General features: G+C 41.1%; 1 protein-coding gene across 4 annotated transcripts in view; it reads left to right on the top strand.

The window, feature by feature from the left end:
- Positions 1-15,110, top strand: part of LOC112558747 — a 20,652-nt gene extending 5,542 nt beyond the window's left edge. For all 4 annotated transcript variants that reach the window (XM_025229386.1, XM_025229387.1, XM_025229389.1 and 1 more), the window contains exons 6-10: positions 225-530; positions 8,415-8,578; positions 8,726-9,395; positions 11,567-11,778; positions 14,274-15,110. In XM_025229386.1, the coding sequence (XP_025085171.1) occupies positions 225-530; positions 8,415-8,578; positions 8,726-9,395; positions 11,567-11,778; positions 14,274-14,837 (1,916 nt within the window). In that variant the 3' untranslated portion in view covers positions 14,838-15,110. The remainder of the gene's footprint in view (positions 1-224; positions 531-8,414; positions 8,579-8,725; positions 9,396-11,566; positions 11,779-14,273) is intronic.
- The last annotated feature ends 6,054 nt before the right edge of the window (positions 15,111-21,164 follow it).

The following is a 21,164-nucleotide window of genomic DNA, read 5'->3' on the forward strand; positions in this document are numbered from 1 at the left end:
CCATGTTCTGTCAAAACTATAAAGAGAATGGCACTTGAGGTGCGAGGTTTGTCTGTTTTATTGTTCCTAACTCTTTAAGTCATCTGGTTCTCACAGCAGCTGGATCATTTGGGAGAAGAACGCTGAGCTACACGGATGGGTATAGTGATCAGTTACCACTTCTTAGCCCCAAAGAGGTTATAGTGGAGCAGTAAATAAAAAAATTAAATTATTTTTAATCACAGAAATAGATAACTGGGCTCAAAGTGCAGACCTCACCCCAGACACAGTCAAACTTCTGAGGAAAGAAGGTTTCACTTCCCTGCCACTACTTCGCCGCCTGACGCCAGATCTTCTCATCAAAAGTTTCCAGAAACGCATTCCCTTAGCTCAGTATGCGGCTCTTACAGCGGCACTAGAAGACCTGAGACAAGAGTCGTCTACAGTCAAACAAAGTGAACGTCGTGAAAGTGCGACTTCACATGAGGAAGAAGAAGATGGTCATGAAACACTATTTCAAGGGCTGGGAAAGGTGGTCAGAAACATTAAAGGTACAGTAAAGACTAACATTTTTCTTCAAAACGTAATCATCAATTGTACTTGACGATTGTCAGATTAGTTACAAGTCTGTAATTAGCGAGCAGTCAATTTCCTGACATTCATACCACCAAAATATTGATATCTATTTTGATTCTTTGGAATTCTTTGCGATCTCCTGAATGACAGGCTTGCTGACTCACTGCAAGGTTGTGACCATAGCTGAACCAGCGTACACACTAGCAGTAAACGCAAAAATCACATGTTTGAAGGCAACTATAAACCTAAAATAAAGACAACAATCATACACAAATCATTTCCAGAGCATTTCATAAGTTGTTAGGTTATCCTTAACATTTCTGCGTTCTTGTTCATGTACACAAGCAATTAAGGACTCAGTATTTTTACTCAGAGTAACTGCAGTAATTCTCAGCGAAGTAGCATGCTAGTTTAAGTTGCATGGATTAAATCTGTCTTAAAATGGAAATCTGTACACGCAATAAACTGTTGGAAGACACTTTCAATGTCTTCATGTCGAATGGTTTTATCTTTTTCCACATTTACCAAGAGAGCAGAAAAAGTAAATGTCTGTTGACCAGACACCTGGTAGAATGGTAACATTTCTATATTAAACAAAAATAGTTTTTACAAGTCTTCTATGTGCTTTTATAAAAATTACTTAGAAAACATCTCAGATAAAAATAACATTTAGTGACACTAACTTAATTAAGTAATCATTAAACAACAGTGCCATTTCATAAAATACTCCTTAAGTATTTTCAGAGATTCCTTAACATTCCTCCTCTCTTAATTAAAAACGGTGAGAGAATATTCTCCCCTTATATAATGTGTTATTGGATTTGTTGATTGATTCACGATTATGACAATGCATATGCTACTCGGTTTTGGGTCCCTTTAATCGATCTTACTTAAAATTTAAACACTTGCAAGGCCATCGCCTAAGATATAATAAGTAAGTTTTTATAGGGTGTGGATCTTGAAAGATAACGGGTTTATGGTCATTGTGGAGCACAAACTACCGACCATATAGAGCCGTGGTTCTCAAATGGTGGGGCGCGACCCCCTTGGGGGGGGGGGTGCGACGTGCTTACAAGGGGGGCGCGAAGATGGTCATTTTTATAACGTTTCTTATACCGGTATTAGTGAAATTAGTTTACATTGTGTGGCTATGGGGGGCGCGGACGTACCTTTGTTCGGGGGACGTCACTAATAAAAGGTTGAGAACCGCTGATATAGAGGTATGACAATGGCAATGATAAACTTTATTTCTCCCAATGGGGAATTTAAGCATGCGGAATGTGTGCTAGTCACAAAAAATATTATTTCATTATAAGATGTCAGCAAGTGTAAAATATGAGCAAAAGGAACAAACATGGGCAAAGCACAATCTTTAGGAGAAAAACTTGCATCCAGGCGATACTCACACACACTATCTATTCCTCTTCGTGCATCAGGTTGCACACAAGGCCTCATCCAGAGTCCGCCACCGATGTCGATCGGCTGAGACCCGCTCTAGGTGACCCCATGTCCAGCTCTTTCCTTGAAGAGGAGCGAGAAGAATCTTACCGGCAAGAAAATCTCGGTGAATCATGAAGTGAATGCCATTTTCAATTTTGTCAGAAAGGCAGACTTCGTCCCTAGTATAGCTGGTGCTCCATCTGTACAAATCCCACAGACGTATTTCAGAAAAGGTATTTATTCACTGTAAAAGATTTCACCTTTAATAAAAGTTTCTAGTGCACTAAAAAACAACTAAAATAAAAGCAGAAACTTTGTTTCACTGTCATGTGCATAAATGCATTTTACGAAGACAAGTAGATGAGCAGCATGATGTAATCTCCTTGGATTATTCAAATTGTAAGAAACAGAGATTGTTTAATTTTGTTCAGGACCTGCTCCTTCACGTCTTCCTATCTACCATCCGTCTCTGAATAGTGTTATTGCAAATATGTATTTGTTGCATCTTGCTCTCACTGGCTCCCCAAAAATTAACTTTACCCAATCAAATCAAATAAATCTTTATTGTCTGTTCAAGACAATAATTTTTTTTCTACTCGCAACCACTACACACATACAACCATAATATAATCATATCTCTATATACGAACATAACAGTCAGACATACATACCCCTACAAGACATTCAACACACATCACACCTACACCTTCTCACATATACATGTGAATATTTCTAAAAGGATGCCAGGTAGTATGGCAACCCTACGAATCCTTGTGCCTCTTGTTCAGGTTGGTGATGGCTGCTTGTTCGAAGGACCTCTGGTAGTCAGGTTTTCGCCTTCCGTCTATCACTGTATCAAGGTATTTAACACTGGCAGCCCTCTGTGCCTGCTGTCCATTGATTTGGGCTGGTGGGGAGAGAGAGACACTTCCTTGAAAAAATGCAAGAGTAGCGGCACAGTCAGCTGCCGCATCTATCCATATGATCCCCCCAGCCACAGGTGGCGGTCACGTGACTGACTGACATGTGACTTCTTTTTGTCATTGCTGATCTCAATGGGAAAGCCAAATTTCTGATAGTCTTCCGAGTGTTTACTTTTCATTTTAACAAATACCAATTTCTCTAATATTGTCCAGCCACTATTTTTATTTTGTTAAGAAAAATGGAAAAAAATGTCATTCAGCTTCCGATCGAAAAAGATTTACACATCGGTCAGTCGGTAAATGCGAGTTCCTGGCGAGAGAAATAAGTGAATGGCAATTTATGCCGTTACGCAAATAATAATTATTGCTGCAAATAAATTCTATGATTACAATTATTACAATTAAAATTTAAACTAAATGAACGTTTCGATTTAACGGCATTGATTTTAAAACTTTCAAGTAATTATTGCTAACCCCTGGCAACAACTCCCCTCCCCCCGAAACCCTTCCCGACGAAGAGTTTGGGAACCACTGAATTCGGTACTCTTATATATGTTGCTTTTCTAGTTAAACTTTGGTTACAACTATTCTTCAGATTAAATACGCTTTGCTATGTGTGTATGTGAGGAGTAGATACTATTTATAAAATGTGTGTATATGTATGGATATAGTATTAGTATCTCTATACCCCGTAGAGCAGCGGTTCTCAAACTGTGGGGCGCGCCCCCCTGGGGGGGGGGGGGCGCGACGTGCCTACAAGGGGGTCGCGAAGGTGGTCATTTTTCAAAAGTTTCTTATACCGATATTAGTGAAATTAGCTTACATTGTGTAACCGAGTGGTGAGAGGGTTGAAACTCCAAATCTCTTCTCCCTATTCAAGTACACCGTCTCGGCATGCAGTGACTTCTCACTTCCAAAACTCAAAACACAATCCCCCTCTCAACAATTAAGCCTCCAGTCTCCCTCCTCTCGCCTTTTGCCCTCACTCTCCCCCAATCTCCCATCGCTGACTCCCCTCTCCCTCTCCAGTCACACACCTCTCTTTTTTTTTAAACATCTAAAAGGCACGCATTCAGTAAACGTCCATCATTCACACCCTTTCGCCCTCGCACGTGCTCAGTCCTAGTACTCTAGGTCCCTGACAGAAGGCCATGACCAGACAGTGCGGGGTGGGGGCTGAAGGCGCACCTTTAGCACTCACGCACGTACACACTCGCATATGCACACGCGGTCATCACACGCGTTCACATGCACATGCAAATGCATGCAGCTTCACACACGTCCGTCGCCGCGTACGTACACACACATGCACACACATATACACACGCTCTCAAACACAGTCACACTCCACATGTGGACACAAGGCTAAGAAGACTGGCCTTTGACCCCAGGTGTGGAGGGGGGGGGTGGAAGGAAAGGTCGAGGCTAAGTTACGTAACCAGGCCGTGGGAACAGAGGAAAGACAGTTTCTGGAACGTTCCGCTGCGACTGGATAAAGACAGCAGTTGTAATCCAAATTTTGGAGGCGAAGTACACGTGTTTGTTCTGAAGAAGATAGCCATGGATAAATTTGTGCTGCGAAAAGGAACTGATTGCGGTGGTTTTTTTAAAAGAAAAAGTGAAGAAACGAGCGATGTGCAAGTTTTGGGTGCTGGAGCCGATGAAAAACCAGAAAGGTCTGATACGACAGTAAGAAAGTATGACAATGAATACTTGAAAATTGATTTTGCAAACATTATGGTTGATGGTCAAGAACGGCCACAGTGTGTTGTTTGCCTCGCAATATTAGCTCCAGAGAGTATGAAGCCAAACAAACTACGGCGCCATTTGGAAACTCGGCATGCAGAGTTAGCTTGCAAACCTCTCGAATGTTTTGAACGAAAATTGCAAGAATACAAAAGAGACAAAAAAAAATTGTCTCACAAACATCAATTCCTAAGAAAGCATTGATGGCCTCGTATCAAGTTTCCTATCGCATTGCTCAAAACAAAAAAGCACATACGATCGGAGAGTCATTAATACTGCCTGCAGCAATGGACATTGTACGGACCATGATAGGAGAAGATGCTGCTACGCAAGTGCAAGCCATTCCTTTGTCAAATGACACGGTTCACGGAGAATAACTGAGATATCTGAAGACGTGTCTCATTAGTTGATCAGTCGTATAAAAAGCCAAAATTTTGCTTTGCAGTTAGATGAAGCTACTGTCAGCAGGTGACTATTATTTGATTGCTTACATTCGTTAGGTGTGGGAAAATAATCTTCAGGAAGACTTTATTTTGCAAGAAAATTGAACCCAGAGCAACAGCCCAAAATTTGTTTGGGATGGCGCTTTCCACAGATGACGTCACGAGCTAGCCGCGCAAGGGCTTCTGGGAATGCAAAGCGGACAAATATATTCTCTATATATACTACACCAGCGTTTGCAGCGAATGCGTTGCTGTGCAGTTTATTGTTCAAAAAAACAAAACGTGAACGTGTAAAAATGCGGTTTTGATTTTTTATTTTTCTCTTTGTTTACTATGAAGCAGAACAGTACTTGTAACCTATAATATTAATTACTTTACAGATTTATTTACAATACTTTTCTGTCATATGCCCCTGAATGAATTGATAGGTTGACCATCAGTTTAACACCAAAAATTCTTTTCAGTCTGTTTTTGGTAAAAATACTCCCACATTTCTATCTTTGACCAATCTATGTGGTACATTAGCATTTCACTTGCTTTTAAATACATAAGCTACTCTGAAAATTTACCAAACAGCATCCAAGAAAAACCGTTTGGGAAGCAACACAACTGAGGCTCAGGGGGATAGTTCTACTGAGAAGCATGAACTTTTTCAGTCTTTCATTAAAGCGTTCTACATGAATTCGTGCCTTGGATACCCTCCTTGTATCCATCTCCTGTTCTGCAGACAGGCTAGCACGCTTACCTAGAAATGCAGGGATTTTTATAGTAGCCGGTCTCGACAAAAGCAAATCCTACACTTTAAACCCTTTGTCCACAAGCAAAACATCTCCTTGTTCAATGTGTTGTAGAATGCCACATTTCTCAAATATATCAACAAAACATACAGCACCTTTAGGTGTGACTGCAATCACTCCTTTCATTGTGGTGTGGTGCTTGTAAGAGTAATACACATTGCCTTGCTGCTCATAATCCTGGGTGTCTGACAAAAGAATTGTGTGCAGTCTACAGAGTATCTGACATTTTTAAACTGTCTAAACACTCTTGGTAAAGATGTTTTATCTATATCCTTTGTTGGGAATATAGGGACATTCACAGACTTGAAGTGTAGGAACATAAACTGATAACAATTTGCTCTCAAACGATTCAGATGTGTCAAACATGTAGGCAATCATTTTCAGTGAAAGTCCTTTTCGCAGCCTCAGAAGTGTAATGAACAGTTCCTCTTTTAGGGTAAAACGCCTAGATGGACCAGTTTTCTTCTCATTTGTCCCGTTGATAATGTGCAGGTTGGTCGCCACGTTGCGCTGGAGCCTCCCTGTCACCTCCCTGTCGCTTTTGTTTCCTCGTCTGTAAGCGTCGCTAATATTGCTTCGTCGCTCTCAGATGTTGGGCCTTTTCTACCACGAAAATGCAGAGAGCAGATATATGTGCTCCTGGTTATTTTCTCCACATTTTGGAAATAAGATCGCCCACATAAAAACTGCAGGCGCTTTGCTTTCTCAGTCTTGAACTTGCCCTGTTGTCTTTCCCACTGAATGGGTCATGTTGTCAGTGGTCTTACCAGGCTTTGGAAATGGAATAAAAAACGTCCCCTCCTGTAACCGCTCTGGATATCTGGAGTCCGATTTACATAAACCCCAACAGCAGTGCTTGGTTCCTCCTGTTTTCAGCGTTGTTTCAGAGATTAATTAAAAAAATGTCGCTTTTTGTCAGTCGCCGTAGCGTAAACAGAACAACGTGCAGTGTTTGCCCGCAAAGCAATCCCATGATGCTCTGCTGCGTGACGTCACAATCTATTTTTAGTAACCCGAGAAAGCGCTATTGTCGATGACTTCCTTAAGGACCAAGGCATTTCCTGGAGTTCCTGAGTCGGCTTGTGCACAGATGGCGCCCCTGCAATGGCTGGAAAGAAACAAGGGTTGCATGATCCACCGTGAAGTTCTAGCTTCCAAAGATTTGAGTGTTGAGTTGAACACACTGTTAACGGATTTCATCAAAATGGTGAACTTTGTGAAGAACAGTTCTGCCAGATCTCGCCTGTTTTCTCTGATATGTCAAGATATGGGAGCCGACTAGGACGCCTTGCTCTAGTACTGCGAATCAAGGTGGTTGTCGTGTGGAAAAGCTCTCGCGAGAGTCTTTGAATTTCGGGAAGAATTGTGGGTGTTTCTGAAGGAGAACTCTTTCAACAAGGCCGACCTGCTTAAGAACGACCGATGGCTGCTGCTAATGGCATATTTATCGGACATATTTGAGAAGCTGAACGTTGTGAATACTTCTCTGCAAGGGAAAGACACCACCATATTACAAACAACTGACAAGATGAATGCTTTCGTCCGAAAAATTTCGTTGTGGACGCAAAAGATACGCCAAGAAAATATTTTTGATATGTTTCCGTGCTTGTGTAAGTGCAAGGCTGACAACTTGAATCTTGATCAGGTGAAGAATGTAATTATTGCCCATCTAAACGGACTGCAAGAAAGGTTTCAGCATTACTTCGCTGAAATTGATGTGACTAAATACGATTGGATTCGTAATCCATTTCTGGCTGATCCTAGCACAAGCGGGTTGTCCACGGAAGAAGAAGAGCAGCTCATCGACCTTTCGAGTGACCAATCCCTGAAAATGGTCTTCCAAACAACACCAGTGCCAACATTCTGGATTAGCGTCAACGGTGAATATCCTCTCCTTTCTGAGAAAGCAATGAAAGTTCTTCTGCCATTTTCAACTTGGTATATGTGTGAGCAAGGATTTTCAGCATTGGCAGCACTGAAGTCGAAATACAGAAATCGTGTGGAGCCAGAGGCTGAGCTGCGAATAGCAGTGGGTACGAACATTGCACACAGGTTGGCTTCTCTATGCAACAGCAAGCAGGCTCAACCTTCTCATTAATCAAAGTGAGTGTCCAATAAAATAATATTTATTAGCACCTCAGAATTTCCTTTAGTAAAATTTCATTAACAGTTATACTTCTTGCAGATACGAACTTTGTTCTTCCGTTGTTGAGTTGTATTGATTTCCTCGACGCGGCGTTCGAGGTTAGCTAAGGCTCCCTCCTCCTCCACCGACCTAGCTGGCTAAGGAGGGCGCGGACGTACCGGTGTTCGTCAGGGGGGTCGTCACAAGTAAAAGGTTGAGAACCGCTGCCGTAGAGAGGGACAAAATAACGATTCTTGAGTTTTGAATCTTGGTAAAAATACGTGTTTTGGACCATCAAAAAAGAGCTTTCTTTCTTTAAGGCGATGTAATATCTTAATAATATCTTTATTTTCTAAAACAAGTCGATATATTTAATATTTTTAAGGCGAAACGCTGACTTTCCTGATGGTCGGAAATACTGGAAGTGGGAAGAGCACAACTGGAAATACCATTCTAGGAGGAGAATTCTTCCAGGCCAGTGCAGCATTTACTCCCGTTACAGCCGTCTGCGAGCTAAAGCGCTCCACCCGTAACGGTGTCACAATTGAGGTAAATGACAGTGAACATCGTTGAAAGGCAGGGTGTGCGGGAAGATGGGTGGGTGTGTGTGGGTTTTACTGCAACGTCTCAATGATCATACATTTCTCATTTTTACTAGAAATTTTTTTTCTTATTTTTTTTTCTTATCCTTTTCAGATAATGGACTGCCCTGGTCTGTGTAATGAAAGTGAAAAAGACGAATCTGTAGCTACCATTGTTGTAAGAGCAGTGGGCGGTATGCATCCAGGTCCACACGCTATCCTGTTCTTTGTGAGGATCGGCCGCTTTACTGAAGAGGAGGAACATTCCTACACCCTGTTGATGGCGCTGTTTGAGGAAAGATTAGCAAAGTACACCATCGTGGTCTTCACAGGAGGAGATAAGATTAGGTCAAGCGATTCATTTGAAGAAATGATAGCTGCAAACATAAAGCTGCAGAGTATCCTAAGAGCCTGTGACTACAGGTATGTCATCTTTAACAACATGACATCTGACAAGGAGCCTCAGGTAGACATCCTCCTGCAGAAAGTGCGAGAGCTGGTGGCTAAGAATGGCGGCGAGCCTTATACTTGTCCCAAGTACTTTAAAATAGCTGAAGCTATAGAAGAGGAGGTCAAGAAAAGGATGTCAAAAGTGGAAATTGAAATCTTTAAAAAGAAGAACTATGTTCAAGAGCTTGATACCAAACCAAAACAGGTCAGGGAGGAGCTGGATAGGGAGAGAACAGAAATCCAAGAACGAGAAAAGACCCAAAAGCAGAATGCACAAGAAAAAGAGAAGCTGAGGGAGCAGGTCGAGAGCCTAAACCAGCAGCTGGAGCATATGAGTAAGGAGACGAGACCACATAAATTAGAATCCTCGAGCAAAATGCTATAGAAACAGTTGTCTGCCTTCACCACACCACAACTCTCTCTATCGGCTTTACCTTTTAAAACCGGCGGACAACTTTGTATTCTCCACCCATAAAAACTAGATCACTTAGATAACAACTACCACTGGATAAAGAAAATCCCGTGTCTTTATGAATATAAACTTAGTCGAATTTATTTTCACAGCGCCTGTTAGGGAATGACATCGCTGACTGTTTCCTTCCACCCTTCATCCCCTCCATTCCTTTGGGCAACTTCCCAGTAGCCGGGTAAGGGATGCACTTGAGCCTGGATCTTATCAAATATCCCCCGAAGTTTTCTTTTAAAATAGCGGCGAAACCCTGCATCCTGTTTGTGGGATAATTCCTCTCTTTTCCATTATTTCTTGTGCACGGGCAGTACTGCAAAGTTTTGTGAGAAGAGTGCTGTTTGGAATGTTTGCGAGCGTCAGTGTATATCTACATGTAACTACTGTCGCGGCATTCTACCTTTTTCAACCAAACAGGTCCGGCCAATGTCTAACATATTGAATGAAAAAAAGCAATGAAATGCGAAAAATAATAGTTCTCTCTATCGTCCGGCCTTTGACAGTCCGCCGATCAGGTCAGATGACTCGGTGTCCACACACGCTGTCGGTACAGACGTCCGCCGAACTGACGATCACAGAGTTATATCCTAGACCAGACCTGGGCAAGGGCCGGCCCGCGGGCCGCATCTGGTCCGCCTTCTGTCTCTGACCGGCCCGCCCGCTGGCCCGCCCGCTGGCCCGCCCGCCAGTATATATACTATATATATATATATACAGTATTGGGTAAAACTGAGTTAACTATATTAGTCCGGCCCTCTAGAACCATCCCAATGTCTCATGCGGCCCCTTGGGAAAATTAATTGCCCATTCCTGCTCTAGACAGTGAATCGTCGGCATGGATGTTCCCACGGACTGTTGACCGGTGAATTATATCCAAGCAGAGAGCCATTAACACAATGATGTACAGTGGCTGATGGTCGGCCTGTTATATCTCCATACGAACCCAAGTGGGTTATGTCCAAGACGATTTATCATTAAGCGTGTCCAAAGCGGGCGAAGCACTAGTATTAGGGTTCACACGAAATAATATTTCTGTGGTGCTCTTTTATGAGTGAATGTTTGTCAGAATTGGATGTAATTAGGTATTAATATATATTTCAAATTTGTATGTTTTATTATTTTAGTAAAGGACTTTTATAATTGTAACATTTTAAAGTCAGCTGTTATCATTTTAAATAGCCGTAAAGTACATACTTAAAAATAAGTCGTACGCCTTAGTTAGCAGTTTTATTGATAACAATTGGAACATTTAAAATATAAGAGCCGTCTAGTACGTTACCACTTTCGTCATTATCTCTAGGAGATACTGGTGAGTACTTACAGTAAACTGGGAATTAGTCACCGCGTTACAATGAAGTGAATGTAAAGCACATAAATTCCTTGTCTTATCCTTCATTATTTCTTTTTATATGGAATATGATGTCTTAATGACTTTAAGTTGCCTTTTGACAGTGATATAAATGTTCGTCTTTCAACACTCTACCACAGTACATTTCATAGTTGATATGCTTTGTAAGAAAAGGCACCTACGTAGTAAGACCTGAAGGATGGAAAGTGCTTTAAAACCTGCATGGATATAAGTGTTTTGAAATAATCTTTGTAATCAGCTGAAGTAATTTTGTCTGTATATGGCAGTCCTAGCAAGATTCCAGTATAACATACGGAAAGGGGTAGGGGGAAGTGGAAGGTTGAGGTATTTATAAACATGTTTAATTAGTCGGTTAACCTTCTCCGTCTGTGTAAATTGGTCTCCCACAGTCAGCGGCTGTTATCAGACTTAGGGTAGGGTTACCCAGAACTTTGTAGCAACCAGGAACTTATTAGGGTAGCACAATTCTGATACACTTTTTCCATGTAAGTTAAATACGGAGGAAATCGTGATTCACTGAGGTCTCAGACTTCCAAATCTCTGGCTCCTTTATTTATTTCCCATTTTCATTTTCTTCTTTTTCTTTGTTTATTTTTGAAATAAATGTTAGTGCACAATGTGTTCCAAATGAACTTCCTGATGCAATTAATATTCTGAATTATGTTCTACAGACACTACAGAAGCCTGGCAACGTTCCTACTACTTTGATTCATCATCAAGTCAGACGATGCGATTCATCCTAATGGGAAAAACAGGTGGAGATAAAAGTACAACTGGAAACACCATTCTTGGAGAAACGCTCTTTGAAGCTGATCTCAGATTCAGCTCTGTTACCAGTAACTGCTACTTTCATGCGAGAAAGCGGCATGGCATTACTATAGAGGTAACGTTTACTTTAGCTCTACAGTCATTACATGATGATGATGATGATGATGATGATGATGATGATGATGATGATGATGATGATTATTATTGATGATTGATGATGATGATTATTGATGATTTTTGATTGATGATGATGCCTTGCAGAGGAAGTTGAAGCCAAAATAGCTGTGGATTTGATTGTCTTCAACAATATCAGGGTCATCTGTGTGCCTAGCGTTTACCTGTAGGACCTGTCTTTTCTGATCACACGAATGACCCCAAAAGAGTAGCTCCAAGGATAAACGGTGTCACACCACCGATTCCAAAAATTAGATTATTCACCTTTGCTTTCTGAAAAGTAACTGGTCTTGTCTCTACACTCAGGTATCTCCACACTTCTACTTGAAAGAGTAGTTTCTCCTTCCGACAGACCTGCTTTCTTAAAGGTTGGTTCTTGTAGACCTTTACAGCAGGGGGGCCAATCTCACAACATTCACCAGCCCTCCTCTTGTCTAAAAGTCAGCATTGATTTGCAACTCTCAAAGACCTTTTCGAAATCTTCTCCTCTTCATTGATCAAGAGAATGTTGTTAAGTGTACTTATATTTTCAGGCCAGTCGTCGCAAGGAAATCCCACGCCCCAGGTCGTTGTTGTTGTGACTTTTCTATAGTAGTTGGAAGTCTGTGATTCCTAGCCTCAGACACTTCGTTTGTCTGACTTTACTGTTTTTAAGGCTTTAGTGTATATGTAGACTCCAGCCCTCACAAGGGACCAAGAGAAGCGTTTCTGCTTGAATGCTTTCTTCTTTCGAATGACAAAAGCAGCCTTGACTCTTCAGTGTGTAGTGTTCAAGGGTGATAGAGGCCTGTGTAAGTCCTGCAATGCGAGCCTCTAGCTCCACACACAGGGTACGCACATCTTCTGCATTTAAAATCATGATGCCTATCTGTTGTTCTGTAGTCTCGGTTTGTCCTCTTCCGTTCAGCAGAAGACGATCAGAGCCGTAAACATTCACCGATGGTGTCTTTTTGGGATGCAGTTCACTAGGATAACACGAAATTGTTACAACATCAATGCCAATAGCATAGATTACTGCTTCTGTCCAGTGTGAGGTGGAAGGACTTACTGCTACCTTCCTCCTGTGCTTGCCTGTCTGTTTTATTCTGTATTTTAACTAAGCTTGATCCCTGAATCCTCCACTAAAGCTGTTAGAAGCTTTTTTATCTTAATTCGTCTGCTCTGTAGTTAATTTTAGGCGTTTTTTCCCCGAAGTTCCCTTTTAGTACCAGAATATTCCTCCTTACCAAGTATTTTGGTCTCGAGGTTTCCTTGTACCAACCATTTGCTGATAGACGATTTGTTAAGGAATACCCTCCCAACATTCAAGAGCCATGTTTGCCATATAGGAACATAGGAACTAAGCCTTTGAATCTTTACATTTTTACCTGGGTCCAAAAGCGGTACCCAATCTACACCTGCTGTCGCTTGGATACACTGAGTAGCAGGATGTACTCTCAGAGGAGGTTAACATTAGGACAGTCCTAGCCAACAGGGAGAAATAAAAGCAAGGTTACATTCCTCTTTTTTATTGTAATTAGTGATAACTGTATTGAGTATATAAAACTTGCGCGAATCTTTATCACTAGCTCTTTTTATTGATATAGATTGTACTCCTTGCATTACTAAACTGATAGTACTGAAAAGGGACTAGCTTTATTGTTTAGTTCAGATGGTCTCAGAGATCAGGCTATACGAGTTACTCAAAAATACTCGAGTGGATGTGAGCTCCTTCATATTTAAAGTTCACTCTCGCCTCAGTGCCCTTTGCTAAGCAAGGGGATGATGATGTCAGCTTATCAGCTTATCTAGCTCTCCCTCTGTCCACATGGACTTTGACTTCCTTGAATAGCGTTTATAGGAACAGTGTTGTGTCAGATTATGTACCGGGACCAGAATCCTTGCATTCAAGACTAAATTGTGAGGAAACAACTTTGAATTTCTAATCTGAAACATAATCCTAACGACACTTCTAGAATCATGGTAGCCTCTCTGATGTGTCCACAAGTATCTCCTTCTGCAGCAATAAAACATCGCGAGTTTATCTTGCTGCTGGAAAATGTAACGCGGCGAAGTGTTATGTGTGAAACAATTTTAGGGTGCCCTGTAGGTACTTAAATATTTGTAAACAAATGGTTTGGGAGACCTTCAGATGCTAATCATGCTTACCGCTCTTGTGAGTGTTATTATTTGCTACTTCTATCAATTTCTACCAACAATAAGTTCAAAGAAGCCAATGCTGAGCTAGGAACTGACATTGAAATACATATAAATTATTATAGTGAGGTTTTAATAAGCATAATAGCTTCATTTAACTTGCAAATATTCATTTATACTAGTTCCTTAAAAACACTCATTTACACCATCTACAAACAGTTCAACACAAATAATGGTTAATATACTGCACTAAATTGTCTGCTCAAGGAAACGTTTGCTCACATAGTATTGGTTTGACAGATTATAGACTCACCAGGACTGTGGGACACAAAGATACCAGAGGAAGACACCGCTATAAAAGTTGTTCAGGCCGTCGCGTGCATGCATCCGGGTCCCACGGCCTTCTTATACGTCATCGGGATCGGCCGTTACACGGATGAAGATGAAGGTGTTTACAAAAGATTCAAAAGTCTGTTTGACGACAGGGTCACTGGGTACACCATCATTATCTTTACACGAGGAGACCTGTTAAAAAAACATAATAAGACAATAGAAGACGTTCTCAGTACGGCGCCCGACGGCCTACGTAAGATGCTGAGGGAGTGCGGCAACCGCTACGTGGTGTTTGACAACACGGCTGACGACAAACAGCCGCAGGTGGACTGTCTGCTAGAGTTAGTGCGTGAGATGAGTAGTGCTAACCAGTGGAAACCTTACACGTGCCCTAGGTACGAGTATGAGCGAATGAATCAGGAGGTGGCCAGGAGACTGAGGAAGGTACAGGAAGAGGAGATGAAGAGGAAGAAGTATGTACAAGAGCTGATGGAAAAGGTGAAGCTGGCAGAACAAAAGGCAGAACAATAGAAAATAACTTTCGAGAGGAAGAAAGCGGAAAGGGGAGGATATGACGAAAAAAGAAGAAGAAAGAGAAGAGAAAATGGCGGCATTACATAAGATGATAAATGAACAGAAACTCAGTCCTGAGAAGAATAACTGTAGGAATCTCTCAAACATAAAGAGTACTATTCTAAGATAAAGCAAACAAAAATGCATGTTTGCTAGTTTGTCTACTTAAAAATAAACAAAACACTCGACAAGGTGAACTTTGTGACAGAAAAGAATAAATGATTAAATCTACTTCGTCTTTCAAAATACTTGCACGAACAAGGGTGAGCAGATTCTCGAGTTGTTTCTGTTGCTTTTTTTTATAAGATGTTGCTTTTTTCGTTATATCTTTATAACGATTAGTACAGGAATTTTATGTGAACTCTAGAGATTAGACTACACTAGTTGGCATTCGCAGCGTTTTGATGTAATCATTGTGTCCCCAGCCACATGTCTAGCTAGGAACTGAACACAAAGCTGCACATAAATTTTGCTTAAGTCCATTAACATTTGCTACTGGAGAAAGGACTCTCGGGTCTATAAAAACCCTACTTGTAGACCACGTGCTGATAGAATTAGGTTTGAGAACAGTTTTTCGGGGCGGAGCGTGGACATAAACAAAATTTACTTCCGTGTGCATTATTTTTTTTATTTCAATAAACCTTTATTTTGTTCTCTTGTGTCTGGTCTTAATCTTCTGGTCGACTGGCATGGCCACTTGCCTCAGGTGTGTAACCACAAATTGTTTGAAACCTAAGGGATTCAAAGCGATAAACATAATTCACTTGTCACAGCCCTAGGCAAACTCTACAGTTACTTTCTGACAAGCTATACCACAAAAAAATCTGATTTGAGAAACAATTATGTCAAATATTTTTCGTAAAAATAAAATAATACACGTTTTATCTATTCAAATTATAATTTTCACCATAAAGCATAAAAGTATAGCAGTCATAGTCATCGTCTTGCTTAAAGTACTCGCTAAGTAGGATGGAAACCAGCACTGACAAGAGAAAAGTCGTGATAAGGACACCAGTACAGATGGCTGTCAGTTTGTACGTACCTTGCTACACAGATAAACGGAAGGCTCTCGCTTAGTGATCACGTGACCAAGTGTACAGACAGGCCCAACATAGCCTGGTCTGAGGTGCTGGAGACTGTTTACAGGTCTCTTGTTGAGAGTATCCCCACATTTAACATCGCCGCCTGGTATGGTCATCTCGTCAAAGACAAGGCAAGGCTGGCCAGTCATCCACCAGGCCAATAAAATTACTGGCACACCACTGCCACTGACTGACTTGTATCTTCATGCAGTCAGAAAGATGGACATAACATCACCTCAGACCAATCCCACCCTCTTCATCCCAACTTTCAGTGTTGCCCTCGGGCAGGCGCTACAAAGTGTCACGTGCGCGAACAACTGACTACCAGAGGTCCTTGGTGCCAGCAGCCATCACCATCCTCAATAAAAGGCACAAGGGCTACCATACTATCGGACATCCTTCTTAGAAGGTTTACATGTATGTTAGAGAGGGTTAGGTTCGTGTGTTGAATGTCTTGTATGGTTATGTGTGTCTGCCCACTCTGCTGTGTGTATATAGAAATATATGATCATATTTTGTTTGTATATGTGGTTGGGTTTGTGAGCAAAAGAAAAAGTTCTGTCTTGGACTACCATGGACAAACAATAAAGTTTGATTTGCTTTCATTTGATTTGATAAACACCGCTGAGCACGGCAAAGCATAGATCGACATGAATGGAGTACAGATCGAGAAAGCATTCAGATTTCACATCTTCCAAAGTTGGCAACTGCACAGCAGACATTCACATACATTCACATAAGGATCTGCGACAGCAGCATTCATCAGGCTGACAGGATGTGACACAACATAACACTAAATACAGGATACAAGCCCCTTGCAACCCTTGTATCTTTTTTGTTTGGCCTGGGTGCTACGCGATGAAGTCGATTGTGGTGAACTGGACAAATTGACATATACCGGCTATGTCGTAGATGACCTTCATTTGACCAACCGTTTGGATGCCACTTCTTGAAAGATAAATATAAACGCCAAAAGATTGGTCCGAGACATTGAAATCAGTGATAAAATATAGAGCAGTCTCTCTCTCGCATATGCACACACGGAGTATGTTGCATGCTCTCACAACGAATACCAGAACACAGACGCATGTTTACACTTTGTGCTAAAAACTACCTGTACCAAGGTTTGTGCATCAAAGGCAAGTAGCAGGTTCACTGAATCGAAGATAAATTCAGCCATGTACAGGGGAAGCTAACTTGGGGCTTAAATGAGTAATCTGACAGCGCAAAGAAATTTTGATTCGATAAAGATCTTTTTTAATACACCAAGATAAGATACATAATTAGCGCCAAAGTCCATGACATCTTGTAAGATAATTGGGTTCTTTGTTTTCTTTTACTTTCTGTTTCAACTTCTGCGTCTCATTGTCAAAATATTGCTCTTGGTGTTTCTTACATTGCTGCCCGATCTTCTCTTCTATATTTTCAGTTTTTTTATTTAGTTTCTTGAGGGATTCATGATCTTGTGTTCTTCTTACTTCCCTCTTCTACGTCTTTTCCTCTCGATATTTCTGAAGTTTTAGCCAAAGGACTTGTTCATCCTGTCACATTTTCTCCTGGTGCAGCAGGTGAAACATGTGTTCCATGCTCTTGGACTGCCGGGCCTTCTCTCTCCTCTGAAACTCTTCCATTTCTCTGTCCAAAATGTTTTTGGTTTGAATCAGTTAATCACTCATTCTCAAAAAACAAGCAACAAACCAGCATAAAATGAGACGAAAATGTAGGGGAAGAAACTCTTACTACATTTAGGAATTGTTCTTTTATGGATTACTTCTCTTAGAAAGCTAATGATGTCAACCAATTATGTATTTAATATACTTGAAAGCAGGCAATGATTCAGTTGATAAAGCGCCATGATTTTATTAATAGGCATAGATATGTAAACACTACTGGTCAAATAGTCAATCGCACCCTTGTAAACATCCGTCCGTAACGAACCATTAGCGAGACGCCCAGCTCAAATTTCATTTTTCAGAAACAGCCTGTGTAAAACCAAACCTCAGACTGATTTTATTTCATGGGGAAGGCCTTGGACATGGAGCATATTGGCTGTTATATTTCTTTACATTCTGTGTGATGATATTAATTATAGCAATTATCAATAGTTTAGTCCGTGTTAATCTTGAAAATGTGATTCAGCAGTGGCAAGAAATAAAATGTAGGGGTACATTGACTTTTCTACATTTTACTAAATATAACATATACGTCATAAGCAATGAGTGTGATTTAAAAGAAACATCGTGCAGCGAGGCACCGCTCGTTATAAATTAAACCGTGTGTGGAAACTGCCTGCTCCTATAGTATCTACCTCAATTTATGCGTGGTCTTTAAAGTCACACTTAAACTACTAAATGTGACCTCCTGACTTCCATTGATCTAGGTAACCAGGTGCAAAGTTTGTAATATCGTACAAACCTTTGTGCGCTTTCTAAATAAAGGCATATTAACATTGTGCAGTTTGGCCTCATATTCTCGCCCGACTCGAATCTTTACTGTCAAACCGGACAGAGCGGGTGTTAAAACGCAGTTCTAGAAACGGATGCGAAGTCTTAAAGAGAATGTTTATCAAGGGAAAATGTGTGAACATTGGTTTTGTACCGAAGGAGTGATGAGCAATGACTGGAATTCACAGGACAGTTTGAGTTTCTTTTTTTTTCCCGTCTACCATGGTGACACAGGGTACCGAACATCCCTAGTGGCTTTCACGTCTTAAGCTTAAAAAATGTTTTAATACGTCCTGACAACTATTGATAGGTCTTGCTGTCACTGTCACTGTCACTATCACTGTCACTGGTTCCAGCTATGAAGTATTAGGCATACCGTCAGGAAGATCACAGTGAATGGAGTTAAACAAAAATACTTACATATACATATGCATGCAATCAGACACAGACGAATGGTTTACTAATTACTGAAGAAAACGGCCACGACGTGGTCAAGGTTGCTGTCTCAGTTAATAAGGACGGAAATCATTACATTTATCCTTTATATTCTTTAATAAAAATTGTTGCTTAAATAGAAAGAGGTCTGTACCTTATTGCAGGCTGTAAATAATCCTACCGTCTCCTAGCTACTCAATAAACAACACACCCTCCACATGTAAGCCCTCTCTAGTACATCTGTTCTGAGTGCCATACTAGTTTCGTGACTCCTAACCGACGTTTGTCTGTCCTTGAGGTGTGCTGACTAAGCAACGAGGTTGACAACAACACAATAAAGTCAGGCACAAGCAGCGTGTCAAGAGTTTCAGTGCACTCATTCTGGTTTTCGTGTCCTGTTTGGAACCAGTGCCAAGTCGTTGCAGTCTGAACATGTCTGAACGATGCAGACCTCATTTCTCGTAAACGTTTAAATCAACTGTAGACAGTCTTTCTTGTATTCGTAGTAGGTGTCGCGTGTAGCGACGTATCCAGCCGCTCCCAGCGCCGAACAAACCAACACGCACACGAAACGACGCTACAAATATATATTTAATGAAAACAAAATAAAAAAAACGAACCCCCCAAAAAACAAAAAAGACAAACGCCTCCCTAACGGACGCCAACTGACCTTACCCACAACTCCCGACAGTTCCGTTCCCGCAACAACCTAGCTCAGGCTTCCTCAGCGGCACAGCCACCACCGTTCTTCCAACGGTGGTCACTAACAAGTCTCCGTCTCTTCGACGGTAATCACAGTCAAACTTCCCTTCACGGTACGATAATCACCACACAGTTAAAACTCCAACGGTACCAGCCACCACCGTTCTTTCAACGGTGGTCACTAACGAGTCTCCGTCTCTTCGACGGTAATCACAGTCAAATTTCCCTTCACGGTACGATAATCATCACACGGTTGAAACTTCCTCCATGATGGTTCTCTCTTCCTCTCCCCCGTCGTTCCAAAAAAAAAACGTCACCAAAACAAATTACGTCAAACTTCATTGACGCAACAGGCTGAGTCAGCATGCGACACGCGACAGTAGGTTCGCTCGGTAAAATCTTGGAAAAAATAACCTCACTCGTCATCCTTTCGTTTGAGAATGGTGGGCAAACTGCCATTAAAATAAAGTCAAAACAAAACAAAGGGAAGTCCACATCATGCTGGTTAACAGAAAGTCGTTTACAATGTGAACACGATTGAGCCTCAATGATCCTATTTCTGAGAAAATAAAATTATACTTAATTTCGACAACCACTACATACTGTGTTCACCGTACCAGGGTCAGTAAATATCGCCACTTATTTACCTCGTCTCACAGTGTCGGTCATCTCTTATTAGCTTTAAATCGATAAATTGAGAGACAGTTGTAAGCTTGTGAAAAGGAAAGAGTTTTGGAAGATTCTGGAAGGACTAGTGTGAAGCTTAAATTGTGAATGTAAGCGAACACTTGTAATACATTGCTAATGATGATTCATTGATGTGGACATTCCCTTTTTGTGTGGGCTTATAACCTGCAATGTCCCTCGGGGCACAGATACTGGTCCAAGCAAAATGTATTTTCATGGGGTTTGATTAAATTTGTCTCAATTTATCGATTTGAAGCTAATAAGAGATGTTATAATACAGAACCTTATACTTGTCTTTTATCCAAATAGCTTTTGTTCCATTTTTCTATAAAAATACACACACCCTGAATATATTTGCCCACTGGCTAGTCCTTGTCATTGTCAGGTTGTTTCTTTTTGTCCAGCGCCTAACCTTCACGGTGTTTTAACCGTGCGTACAGTCGACTTCTATAATCTCTTATTTTTTACATTCTTGTATTCATGGTAGGTTCGCTTGGTAAAGTCTACACTCATTTCTAATACTTTTATCTTTCTCTTTCATTTTGTGCATTTGGGATTTACCTTTACTACGACATTGAGCTCCTATCTGGGAGCAAAACAGTTGGAAAATAAAGGGAAGAAAGTTGCAGTGGATATAGTAAAAAGCATTCAAAAGGATTAATAATAAAGTCGGGAACTTGGTAAACTTTATTATTTTAGTCTTTGAATTGTGGCAGCTCCAGCACAGCCGACTTGGAGGTTGTAAGACTAACTCTGACACAGAGTGCTGAACACTTCATCACCAGTAATTGTTTGGTCGCAAACAGCAAAGGCTGAGGCGGGTAGATAACTTGGTTCCTCATTAAGCGCTGTTAAGCTCTGACAGCTGGTTAATTAAAACCGTAGAGGACAGAAGAGACACTCGATGACACTCCATTGTGTCTAGTGTCTCAGTC

This window comes from Pomacea canaliculata, linkage group LG3, assembly GCF_003073045.1.
Source record: "Pomacea canaliculata isolate SZHN2017 linkage group LG3, ASM307304v1, whole genome shotgun sequence".
NCBI lineage: Eukaryota > Metazoa > Mollusca > Gastropoda > Architaenioglossa > Ampullariidae > Pomacea > Pomacea canaliculata.